Source organism: Scyliorhinus torazame, chromosome 4 (genome assembly GCF_047496885.1).
Source record: "Scyliorhinus torazame isolate Kashiwa2021f chromosome 4, sScyTor2.1, whole genome shotgun sequence".
Taxonomy (NCBI): Eukaryota; Metazoa; Chordata; class Chondrichthyes; order Carcharhiniformes; family Scyliorhinidae; genus Scyliorhinus; species Scyliorhinus torazame.
Window position 1 is genome coordinate 259335441 of NC_092710.1, and position 13241 is coordinate 259348681.

The following is a 13241-nucleotide window of genomic DNA, read 5'->3' on the forward strand; positions in this document are numbered from 1 at the left end:
GACCACCCTACTACCACCACCCCCAACCTTTTTCCAATCCTCCCCCACTCACCTCATTCCATTTTTAAGGGGAAGAATCTAATCCTTCATTATTTTAAAAACTTTAATCAAATGTCCTTGTCTATATTTTCTAAATTTAAGAAGCACCAGCTTCCTAAGTAAGCCAATCATAGTTAATTAATGGCCTTTTAGGCAAGCTTCCAGCTAGTGGCTGTTCTCTAAACCTTTTCCAGATGCCTCTGATGCCACAAAGTGAGACGGTCAAATCAAATCTGGGGAAGTACCTGCTAGAACCCAGAACCAAGATCTTATCCAAGATAATGATAATACTCTCCTAGTTCTTGCTCTACTTTAATGATCATGAACCTCAATGGATTCATGTATTCTCTCAGCTAGGTTTCTTTCCCACTCAGCACTGTAAAGCTCCACTCACATGCAGGTGATCACTCACATTTATCTATGTTAAAGAAAATCTGCCACCTGGAGGCCTATTCCCAAATTGCTTTGGAAAGATATTTCGCTTCTGAAAAATTTCTGTGTCAGCAATTCTTTGTTGAAGAATTTCAGTAAATCTGTTGGACTAATTCACTCTTGGTATAACAGATTCTGTGATTCTGTGGCTGTGTTTTTCTGTGATAACATATCTATTCAGGTACTTCGTTATCCCCTTTGAAAAATGAAAATCGCTTATTGTCACAAGTAGGCTTCAAATGAAGTTGCTGTGAAAAGGCCCTAGTTCACCACATTCCGGCGCCTGTTAGGGTAGGCTGGCACGGGAATTGAATCATGCTGCTGGCCTGCGTTGGTCTGTTTTAAAAGCCAGCTATTTAGCCCAGTGTGCTAAACCAACCCTTTTTCAAGGTGTTTCGAATACTTTATCTCAAAATGCCGGAATTGGGCTCAAGTACAGATTAATTAACCTTGGCATCATTAAGAACCCAACCTGTAGGGCAGCAGGGTGGCACAGTGGTTATCACTGCTGCCTCACGGCACCAAGGCCTCAGGTTCAATCCCGGCTCTGGGTCACTGTCCCTGTGGAGTTTGCACATTCTCCCCACGTTTGCGTGGGTTTCACCCCCACAACCCAAAAGATGTGCAGGGAGGTGGATTGGTAACGCTAAATGCAGCTTAATTGTAAAACTGAATTGGGCATTCTAAATTTTTATTTAAAAAAAAAAAAAAAAGAACCCCCCCGCACCCCCACCCCTCGGGCAGCATGTTGGTGCAGTGGTGAACACTGCTGCCTCATGGCGCCAAAGTCCCAGGTTCGATCTCGGCTTTGGATCGCTGTCCGTGTGGAGTTTGCACATTCATCCCGTGTTTGTGTGGGTTTCGCCCCCACAACCCAAAGATGTGCAGACCATGCTAAATTGCCCCTTAATTGGAAAAAATGAATTGGTTACTCTAAAAATTTTTTTAAGAACCCAACCCAGAGGGCAGGAATTAGAAGGGTGGGGGATCTATTTATAGATGGGAGCTTTCCCAGCTTGAAGGCTTTGGAGGATAAATATAAATTACCAGCAGGGAACGGGTTTAGGTATTTGCAGGTGCGAGACTTCCTGAGAAAACAGGTGCCGGCCTTTCCGCTGCTGCTGCCACAGGGGATACAGGATAGAGTAGTCTCCAGTACCTGGGTGGGAGAGGGGAAGGTATCGGATATTTACCAGGAGCTTTCGGAGTAAACCCCAGTGGAGGAGCTTAAGGGCAAGTGGGAGGACGAGCTAGGATGAGAGATAGAGGCGGGTCTATGGGCGGATGCCCTCGGCAGGGTTATTACCTCCTCATCGTGCGCCAGGCTTAGCCTGATAAAATTTAAGGTAGTCCACCGGGCACACATGACAGTGGCGAGGATGAGCACGTTTTTCGGGGCTGAGGATAGGTGTGCGAAGTGCACGGGAGGCCCAGCAAATCATGTCCACATGTTTTGGGCATGCCCGAAGCTCAGAGGGTTTTGGCAGGGTTTTGCTAAGGCAATGTCCACGGTGCTAAAAACACGGGTGGTGCCGAGTCCGGAGGTAGCGATCTTTGGAGTGTCAGAAGAGCCAGGAGTTCAGGGGGCGAAAGAGGCCTACGTCTTCTTTGCCTCCCTGGTAGCCCGGAGACGGATCGTTAAATGTGGAGGGACTCGAAGCCCCCGAGTATAGAGACCTGGGTTAGTGACATGACTGGGTTTCTCAGTCTCGAGAAAACAAAGTTCGCCTTCAGAGGCTCAACGTTAGGGTTCACCCGGAGGTGGCAGCCGTTTGTCGACTTTCTCGGGGAAAATTAAAATGTCAGCAGATGCAGTATTCCAAGGGGGGGTGGGGTGGGGGGGGGTGGGGTGGGGGGGGGGGGGGGGGGGTTATAAAAATTTTCAAATATCTCAATAGAATATTATTTTAAAACAAAGAACCCAACCTGTGCTAATGTTGCAATGGGTGGAAGTAGAGAACATAACCGAGATGCCACGTCATAATCTCCATCATCCAATTCCTCAACAGGGTACAATTGCACATACTTGGCCACATGACCCAGAAGGGTGCTTTGCAAGTCTGCTGCAGTAAAATATATTGCGAACATGCTTGCATTTCTTTTTACCCGTAGTAATAAATATCAGCTGTGGCTCGATTGATAGCACTCTCACCTTGGAGTTACAAGGTTATGGATTCAAGTCCCACTTCAGGTTGACATTTCAGTGCTGTACCGGGGAGTTCTGTATTATCAGAGGTGCTGCCTTATTTCAAGAGATATTGAAAACGGAGGCCTCAATTGCGCTTTCACGTGAATGTAAAAAAGATCCCATGAAACTACTTTGACGAAGAGCAAGGGGGAATTATCCCCAGTGCCCTGGTTCATGTTTATCAATATCGCAAATTCAGATTACCTGATCATTACAATGTTGCTGAGGACATCCGGTGGCGGCATGTGAGGGGAGGTCGCTCCCTCGGTAGCTCCGACCAGGATCCACGTTTTTTGCAGGAAAGCGATCTGGATTTGTAATGCAGGGTTCCCGCACCGAACACGTAAGGAAACAAAAAACCCACAGAAGGTAGTTCTTCGGCGGACTCTGAGGCCACGTGCGGTTCGTCAGCAGAGAAAATAGCGGCAGCAGCATTGTCAACGACAGCCGCCGATAACACGGACATACTCTCGGGTGTGCTCACAAAGGAGTTTGACGAACACTTCGACACCAACTTCCATTGCTTGTCAGAGAGTCTACAAAAAACGATTGAGGAAGCACTGGACCCCGTATGGGGTCAAGACTGTCGAGGCAGTAATGAAGCATGGCAAGCTGCTCGAGGGTGGGGAGAAGGCATTGATGAGGCAAGGTGAGCAGCTTGCGTTGTTGGAAGTCTCAATGGCGTTGGTTGCCGATGAAAATAAGAGATCAAAGGCTAAGTTGATGATCTCGAAAATCGGTCAAGAAGGCAGAACCTCAGAATCATGGAGTTACCGGAGGGGGTAGAGGGCCTGAATCCCACGGAATATCCTGCAGATGTTTGGGAAGAGATGGGTGAGGGTGGTCTTGCATCCCCTCCAGAGCTGGACAGGCCCATAGGACACTTCGGCAGGCGCCTTGGCCGAATGAACGATCTCAAGTGATCATTATTCGATTTCACAGCTTTAGGGAGAAGGAGAGGATCCTGAAGTGGGCCAAAGAGCACAGTGATTTGATGTGGGAAGAAAGCCTTGTGAGGATTTACCAGACTTGGAGACTGAGCTGGCGAGGAAGCCTTTAATAAGGTTAAGGCCGTTCTGTATAAGAAAGGATTTTAGTTAGGGGGGTGTGCCCGGCAAGGTTGCAGGCCACAATGAGTCGAAGGACTACTATAAGGCACCTGAGGAAGCAGACTCCTTCGTTAAAAAGCATTGACTTGGGTCCAGTTGAATGTGTTGTATGAGATCTTTAATGTATGAGTTGGGATGTCCTGTATATATTGCTATTTGTCAATAAAATGCGTTTTTCTGTTGGTGGGGTTGTTTTTTGATGGGGACTGTATTATGCGCATGGGGTTAGTGGGAGAGTTTTTTGATGGGGACTGTACTAAGAGCGATGTTATATCCACGAGTTGGGCAATGTCATTGTTAGCGAATGCGAGTGAGATGGGGGAGGAGCTGCAGCCATTAAACCGGGTTGGTCAGGTTTTGGCGGGTTTAGCGTCTGGTTTGAGGCTGAGGGGAGGGGTTTTGTAACTTGGATTTGGTTTCAGTTTGTGCATTTGAGTGGGAATGGGGGAGGTGACAGTAGAACTTCCTTTGTTTTACTCAGGGTGATGATGGGATTGGTGGCCATCTTGGGAGGGCCTTTGGCTGAACCTTTTGAATTTTTACTTAGTCCCTGATGGTAAATGGCTGATTCTGTGATTTGGGGGTGAGGAGGGTGGTAGGAGATCCCAAATTTGGTTGGTCACCTGTAAAGTAAGAGGGTTGGGTGGCCCAGGGAGGAGGTCAAGAGTTTTTTGCTCACCTAAGAAGTCTAAATGCTGATGTGGTGTTTTTGCAGGAGACCCACTTGTGGATAAGAGATCAGACCAGATTGTGGGTGGGTGGAAATTTCTGTACCCACGCTATAAGGAGTTTTTGTTCTTTTTCCATGTGCATACGGTCTATTCCAGGATTGACTTTCTACTGGGTAGGTCCCTGCTCCCATGGGTTTAAAGAGCTGAATATTCAGCAATAGTCATCTCTGATCATGCTCCACATTTTGTTGAGCTGCTGCTGGAGATGGATCCCATTCAGCGCTCGCCGTGGAGGTTACTAGCAGAGAAGGGGTTTTGTGAGCGCGTGTCTGCAATCATTGAGGAATATATTAGCTTGAACAGGAACGACTCAGTCTCTCCCTCCCCACTGTGGACATCCTTAAGCCAGTTGTAAGAGGGGAGATAATCTATAAAGCGCATTTGGACAGGACTATGAGAGTGGAATGGCAGCGAATGGTGGGTGCAATTTTGGAGATGGATCACCGATATTCAGAGGACTTACTCCAGATTTGCTGGTAAGTAGGAAGAGCTTGAATTGCAGTTTGATCTGGCGTCCACAGGGAAGTAGGTGTGCCAGCTGCGGCACTTGAGGGGGGAGTGGTTTGAGTATGGTGAGAAGGCAGGCCGTCTTTTGGCTCACCAGGCAGCTTCCCGGGAAACCGTACAGATTAGTGACACCGGCGGCAGCTTTGTTTCCTTCCCGAGGGAAGTCAATGCAGCATTTGAGGTTTTTAAAGGGGAGTGGTTGTCCTTTCCAGTGGTGGCGATGGAGGGGGGGTGGGGGGAGGCTGGGGAAGGAAGTGTTGGAGACCCTGTTGAGCCTTGAGGATGTACTGAAGAGCATTGGGCTGATGCAAACAGGTAAGCCCCCTGGCCCGGATAGGTTTCCCGTTATTTTCCTAACAAGTTTGCAGGCCTGTTTGTGCCATTGATAGTAAATATGTTCCATGATCCCTTGGCTCGGGTTTCATTGCTCAACATACTTTTGCAGACCTCTATCTCCATCATCTCGAAAAAGGATGAGGACCCCACAGAATGTGGATCATATAGGCCCAGCTCTCTTTTGGACGTGCATGCCAAACTACTGGCCTAGGTGCTGGCACTGCGATTGGAAGTGTTCCAGACGTAATTACAAAAGACAAGACTGGCTTTGTTAAGGGGGGGGCAGTTGTCTGCTAATATACAACGTGTGCTGAATCTTGTCCAGAGATTGTTATATCTATGGATGCTGAGGAAGCGTTCAACATAGTGAAATGGGAGTACCTTTTTGAGATACTTTGGAGATTTGGATTTGTGCAGATGTTAATTTTGTGCTGGTTTGACTATTGTAGCGTCCCTACGGCCAGTGTACGCACTAATGTGATGGGTTCAGGATATTCCTAATGAGTAGGGGTACATGGCAGGGGTGCCCTTTGTCGCAGTTCCTGTTTGCGCTAGCGATAGCGCCTTTGGCTATAGCGCTGAGGTCTTCAGGAGAATGGAAAGCAATAAGGTGTGGGGAATGGAGGGAGCATAGTGTTTCCCTATATGCTGATGATCTGTTATGGATCCAGCCTCCTCTATGGACGAAATAATGAAGCTATTGAGAAGCTTTGGCTCCTTTTCTGGGTATAAATTAAACTTTGAGAAGAGTGAATATTTTCCGGTTAATCTCCCAGGAGAGGAGCTAATCTGGGGGTATTGCCTTTTCGTCTTGCCGGAGGTTGCTCCTGGGCACTGGGTGACCCAAGATTGGCCCATGGTTCATAGATTAAACTATAAAAGTTTGGTGAGTAGGGTGAGGTCCGATTTTCAGAAATGGGATAACCTTCTGATGTCCTTGGCGGACAGAGTCCAGACTGTTAAGATGAGCATTCCCCCAAAGATTTTATTTCTGCTCCAATATCTTCCTGTTTTCCTTGCCAAGTCTTTCTTTGCACAGGTTAACAAGTTCATCACCTCTTTTATTTGGACGGGTAAGCCACCAAGAATACGTAGGGTATTCCTTCAAAGGGACCGTCAATCAGTGGGCCTGGCGTTACCCAATTTGCTTGCTTATTATTGGGCAACCAATATTGAGAAGGTGCTGGGGGAGTCAAATTCCATATGGGGGCAGGTGGAGGTGAGTTTGTATAGGAGTGCGTGTTTTAAGGGCTTTGGTAACGGCTTCGCTCCCATTCTCTCCAGCAAGATATTCCTCAAACCCTTTAAGTTTAGGTTTAGGCAGCATTACAAGCTGAGCACTATGTCATTGTTGACCCCTATCTGCTGCAACCATTTGTTTGTGCCGTTGGATTTGGATGCAAGAATTAAGTCGTGGGAAGGAAAGGGCATTGAGTATTTTGGAGATCTGTTTGTGGAGGGGTGGTTTGCCAGTTTGGAGGAGCTTTCGCCGAAGTTTCAACCATCAGGGGGGCATACTTGTTCCACTAATTCCAGTTTTGCAATTTTGTCCAGCAGGCTTGTCCTACATTTCCCTTAGCAACGCAACCCTCCCTTGGGAGTGGCATTTCAAATATAGCCAAATCATGCAAATGAGCGCTGCCTCACTGGATCAAATGAGAGCGGAGGGGGCGCTGGTACCTATTTTGGATGACTAGGTGTGGTGTGAGGCCCTGTGTAAGGTGAACTCCGCTTCCTCCTGGGCACGGCTCTGTCTGATTCAGCTCAAGATGGTACATGGGGCTCACCAGATTAGGATGAGTGGGTTCTTCATGAGCGACGGACAGTTGGGAGCGATGCTCTCATGGGCTTGCTGACCACATCCAGATGTCTGGCCGTGTCCCAGGATGGTAAGCTTTTTGGGTCTCCTTCTTTAGCATCATGTCAACGATTCTTAACATTGACCTGAAGCCCTGTCCATTGGTGGCCATTTTTGGGACGTCTGACTTGCTGAGGCTGCAGATCGGGGTGAAGGCCGATGTTGTCGCCTTTGCCTCATGATAGTGGCGAGTTCTGCTGAGATGGAGATCTTTTGCTCCGCCCAGTGTCTTGGTCTGGTTAAGTGACCTCATGGAATTTTTATATCTGGAAAAGATCAAGTACATCGTTAGAGGATCGGTGGAGGAGTTCTACCTGAGGTGGCATCCATTCTTTCCTACTTTAAAGAGTTAGTCACCATTAATGCGCGTAAGTTATTTTTGTCTTTCTTTAGATGGGATTTATATGATCGGTTATGTGTTTTCAATTTTTTGCAACATTGTTCTATGTAATATTCATTTTCTGGGCTGTTTGATGTTGATGTCATGTTGGTTATAACTGAAAATGTTCAATAAAAATATTTTAAAAATTATAACATTGCTGTTTGTGAACAAATTAGTTGCCGCATTTTCTACGTTGCAACAATAGTTGAACTTCAAAAGTACTTAATTGGCTGTGAAGTGCTTTAGATTGTCCTGCAGTCATGAAAGGCGCTTTAGAAATGCAAGACTTTCTTTCACTCTCAAATTTCATCAACCCTGCATAACTTGTTTGGGTATTACTCAAGTTTCTTATGTACATGTAAACAGAACACCATGTTTGTGAATCTTGAAACTAAACTGCTGAAAAATCAACAGGTAAATATTCTGTTGACCTCACATGGAGTGCGCACTTGTTCCCCAGCACTCCCGTCTTCCCAAGTCCAGAGAATTTAAGTCTGGTTTATTTTTTCCCCCAAGTCAAAGCTTGTACATTTCCAAGTATGAGACCAGTCAGGACCACTGGTCTCAAAACCTTTTGTGACTGGACTAAGCTTCCCATTCAGTTAGTGAGATAGGCAGGTTGGTCAATCATGAACAACATTCTGGAATAGCACAGACCTGCCACAAAGGATTCCCTTAGTTCCGAATTATGGCTGTCAGGTCCATCGGCTTGAAGCCATCCAGATAATTATAATAATCTTTATTAGTGTCACAAGTAGGCTTACATTAACATTGCAATGAAGTCACTGTGAAAATCCTCTAGTCGCCACACTCCGGCATCTGTTCGGGTACACAGAGAGAGAATTCAGAATATCCAATTCACCTAACAAGCACTTCTTTCAGGACATGTGGGAGGAAACCGGAGCACCCGGAGGAAACCCATGCAGACACAGGAAGGACCTGCAGACTCTGCACAGTGACCTAATGTAACACTTGTTTAGCAAAACAAAATGGTGTTACTTCTTTGGGTTGTAGGGTACATGGAACAGATTTCTTCCTGAGTCCGTTGAGATTGCCCAGACGCCAAGTGCAGAGGAAACCTGCCCCAGGAGGGTTGTGTGGCTGTTATTTAGTCTGCCTGAGTTTCATTAATTGATGTAAAATTGGCACGTGATATTCCCCAACCGTTTTCCTTTCCACACTGCACCCAGATGATCCAGTACACGGAGGCAGTGGGAAAGGAAAATCTGCTCCTGGACATGTATAACTTGCCAAGTTTTTGGAAGCTAAGAATTATCTTCTATCTGTTTTCTTAATTTACAGGGTTCCGAAGAACCAAAGCTGAAATCTGAGCACATCACTACACTTATTATTAGTTTGCGGGATTTTGTGAGATTACCTGATCGCAAAATCATCTCAGCCACCCTTTCTCGGCTGAAGCTGGAGTTGGATTTTGACAATCACGCCATTAACCAGATTCAGATGGTGCTCTTTGGCTTCCAAGAAGCTGTAAGTTCTAATTTATTTATTTTGATCTGAAAACCTTCCTTGTCTACTAGCTGTGAGGGTCCTGTATGAAATTAGTCATAGAGGTCTGCAGAAAACAACCAACTATTCTGATCCCATTTTTCAGCACTTGGCTCATATCCTTCTTTGTCTTGGCATTACTAGTGCACACCTAAATACTTTTTATTTGTTATGAGGGTCTCCGCCTCCACCACCCTTTCAGGCAGTGAGATCCAGACTCCCACCACCCTCTAGGTGAAAATGTTTGTCCTCACAATTCCTCTAAACCATCTACCAGTTACCTTAAATCTATGCCCCCGGTCCCTCCACCAAGGGGAAAACTTTGTTCCTGTCTACTCTATATCTGCCCCTCCATAATTTTATAAATCTCAATCATGTCCCCCCTCAGTCTCCTCTGCTCCAAGGAAAACAACCCCTGTCTATCCAATCTCTCTTCATAACTACAACTCTCCAGCCCAGACAGCATCCTGGTAAATCTCCTCTGCACCCTTTCCAGTGCTAACACATCCCTCCTACAATGTGGATTCCAGAACTGCACACATAGACATAGAATTTACAGTGCAGAAGGAGGCCATTCGGCCCATCGAGTCTGCACCGGCTCTTGGAAAGAGCACCCTACCGAAGGTCCAAACCTCCACCCTATCCCCATAACCCAGTAACCCCACCCTACGGGCAATTTTGGACACTATGGGCAATTTAGCATGGCCAATCCACCTAACCCGCACATCTTTGGACTGTGGGAGGAAACCGGAGAACCCGGAGGAAACCCACGCACACACGTGGAGAACGTGCAAACTCCGCACAGACAGTGACCCAAGCCGGAATCGAACCTGGGACCCTGGAGCTGTGAAGCAATTGCGCTAACCACCATGCTACCGTGCTGCCCACAAATAACCCTTATAAGTGTGAGGTGATTCATTTTGGTGGGACAAATTTGAATGCAGATTACAGGGTTAACGGCAGGGTTCTGAAGAATGTGGAGGAGCAGAGAGATCTCTGAGTTCATGTCTATAGATCTCTGAAAGTTGCCACCCAAGTGGATAGAGCCGTGAAGAAAGCCTATAGTGTGTGAGCATTTTTAACAGGGGGATTGAGTTTAAGAGCCGTGAGGTTAAGCTGCAACTGTATAAGACCTTAGTTAGACCACATTTGCAGTATTGTGTGCAGTTCTGGTCACCTCATTATAGGAAGGATGTGGAAGCATTGGAACGGGGTGCAAAGGAGATTTACCAGCATGCTGCCTGGTTTGCAGGATAGGTCTTGTGAGGAAAGGTTGAGGGAGCTAGGGCTTTTCTCATTGGCGCGAAGGAGGATGAGAGGTGACTTAATTGAGGTGTATAAGATGATGAGAGGGCTAGATAGAGTGGACGTTCAGCGACTTTTTCCTCGGGTGGATGTAGCTGTTACAAAGGGGCATAACTATAAGGTTCATGGTGGAAGATATAGGAGGGATGTCAGAGGTAGGTTCTTTACTCAGAGAGTGGTTGGGGCGTGGAACGCACTCCCAGCTATGGTAATGGAGTCGGACACTTTAGGAACTTGCAAGCGGTTATTGGATAGGCATAAGGAGTGCACTAGAATGATTGGGAGGAGGTTGATTTGATCTTAGTTTCAGACTAGTTCGTCACAACATCGTGGGCCGAAGGGCCTGTACTGTGCTGTACAGTTCTATGTTCTATGTAATACTCTAGTTGTGGCCTAACCAACGTTTTATACAGTTTCAGCAACCTCCCTGCTCTTAAACCCGATGCCTCAGCTAATAAAGGCAAGTGTACCATATGCCTTCTTAGCCGTTGTATCCACTTGCTCTGCTACCTTAAGGGACCATGCACACCAAGGTTCCTCAGTGCTTTCCTGGGCCCTGCTGCTCATTTTGTATTCCCCTGCCTTGTTTGTCCTGACTAAGTGCATCCCTCTCGCTGGTGAGCACAGACACAAAGTATTCATTGAGAATCCTACCTACGTCTTCCAACTCCACACACACATTACCACTTTAGTCCTTCATGGGCCCTACTTTTGCCTAGTTTATCCCTTCCACCCTTCTTGAACAATGGGCTATCCGCCAGTCCTTCGGCACGTCGCCTGTAGCCAGAAAGGAATTGATATTATTACCCGTAATGTACTTGTAAAACAACTTGGAATTTTCCTTCATTTTATCTGCCAGTATCCTTTCATGTCCCCTTTCTATTCTCCTGATTTCATTTTTAAGTTCCTTACTGAACATTCTATACTCCACTCAAGATTCTGCTGTTTTAATTCCTCAATATCTGCCATGAGCCTCCCTTTTTCTCTTTATCCAATGCTATATATCCCGGGATCTCCAGATTTATTGGTCTCACCCTTTTTCTTTATTGGAATATGTTGGCCCTGCACTCTCCCTTTTCTTGAATGCATCCCACTGTTCTGTCACAGATTTACCTAAAAGTGTCTGCTCCCAGGTCACTCTGGCCAAATCGTATCTGCTCTTCTTAAAATCGGCTTTCCCCCAGTTTAGAACTTTGACTTCAGGCCCATCCTTGTTCATAACAATCTTAAAACTAACGGAGTTATGATCGTTGTCAGCAAAATGCTCCCCACTGGTACTTCAACCACTTGCCTGGCTTTGTTACCTAAAATGAAGTCCAGGACCACCCTCTCGCTCTCTCTCTCTTGTAGGACCTCCTACGTACTGGCGTAAAAAGTTCTCCTGGACGCATTTTAAGAATTCCGCTCCCTCTAAACCTTTCATAGTCTGGGCTCTCTCAGTTGTTGGTGAACATGGGTTGACACAACTGCTCCATATGGGTCACTCTTGATCAGAGGCCCAGGATGATGTGTGCGAAAAACTAAATGAGTCTGAATTATTGCTCACTGGGTTTGTTGCTACCAATCCAGCATGAATCCCATTGGTCAGAAAAACAGCCCAACAGGTTCAGGGTAACATTATGCAAGAATCTTCCTGAATGGAAGATTAATCTGGACACTGTCGCTAGTAGCTAGATTGAAAGTCAGAGATTTTTGTTTCCTTGCTTGCTGAGCACGTTCCATTTGTCTGTAAAAGTAGATTCACCCCAAATCCCACCCCCTCGCCCCACCATGCTTCATTCTTACACAGTTATCAGTGCATTGTGAAGGGATATAGCGGAGCCTATTAACCTGTCGCACTTTCTCAATACTTCATGATACATAGAATGTGGTAAGAGGGAGTTGCAACACGGAGTCCTGGGTTTATTTCTATTTGGAACATGATTCCAATCAGCAATCATCTGCATTTCAGCTCCTTTTATAGGGGCATCGGGGGAGGATTGGGCAAGGATCTGAAGAGGGGCAAATAAGACTAATTCCCAAACTTTGCCGATGTATAATATCAAATGAACATTTTGTGTTGATGTGTGCGTGTATTTATGTGCATGTATGTCAAAGTCACATTCCATGAAATAGGTTTAATGTGACGTTGAACTCATTTCAAGAAGCCATCGATATTCAAAAATAAAGGTTTTCTTCATTTAATCATCGCATAGAAATGAATTAGCCATTGTCCAGACTCAGGAAAATTACTATTGGGACATTGTCTTTTAAATATTTGACAGCATGAATGACGATTGATTCATGAAAAGCAGATGACCTTGTTGAGCTTAATGGCTTTTTCCTTTTTCCAAATATCACATTTCAGCAAGCTCAGGTTTTTTGGGGAACTTCAAAAAATATTGAGTGGAAACTCTTTAGATCAAATAGTTTGGATGGGGTGGTGTTTGTGCAGTGTGTCCAGGAAGCTTTTCTAACACAGTATGTAGATTGTCCGACCAGAGGAGGGGCAATATTGGATTTAGTACTGGGTAATGAACCAGGGCAAGTGATAGATTTGTTAGTGGGGGAGCATTTTGGAGATAGTGACCACAATTCTGTGACTTTCACTTTAGTAATGGAGAGGGATAGGTACGTGCAACAGGGCAAGGTTTACAATTGGGGGAAGGGTAAATACGATGTTGTCAGACAAGAATTGAAGTGCATAAGTTGGGAACATAGGCTGTCAGGGAAGGACACAAGTGAAATGTGGAACTTGTTCAAGGAACAGGTGCTACGTGTCCTTGATATGTATGTCCCTGTCAGGCAGGGAAGAGATGGTCGAGTGAGGGAACCATGGTTGACAAGAGAGGTTGAATGTCTTGTTAAG

At 45.9% G+C, this 13241-nt stretch overlaps 1 protein-coding gene across 1 annotated transcript in view; it reads left to right on the plus strand.

Annotated features, from left to right (window-relative positions):
* The window catches only part of LOC140410897 (mitogen-activated protein kinase kinase kinase 5-like), a 281574-nt gene that overhangs the window by 192084 nt on the left and 76249 nt on the right, over window positions 1–13241 (plus strand). The window contains 1 exon segment of the mRNA XM_072499669.1: window positions 8885–9070. Coding sequence (XP_072355770.1) covers window positions 8885–9070 — 186 coding nt within the window.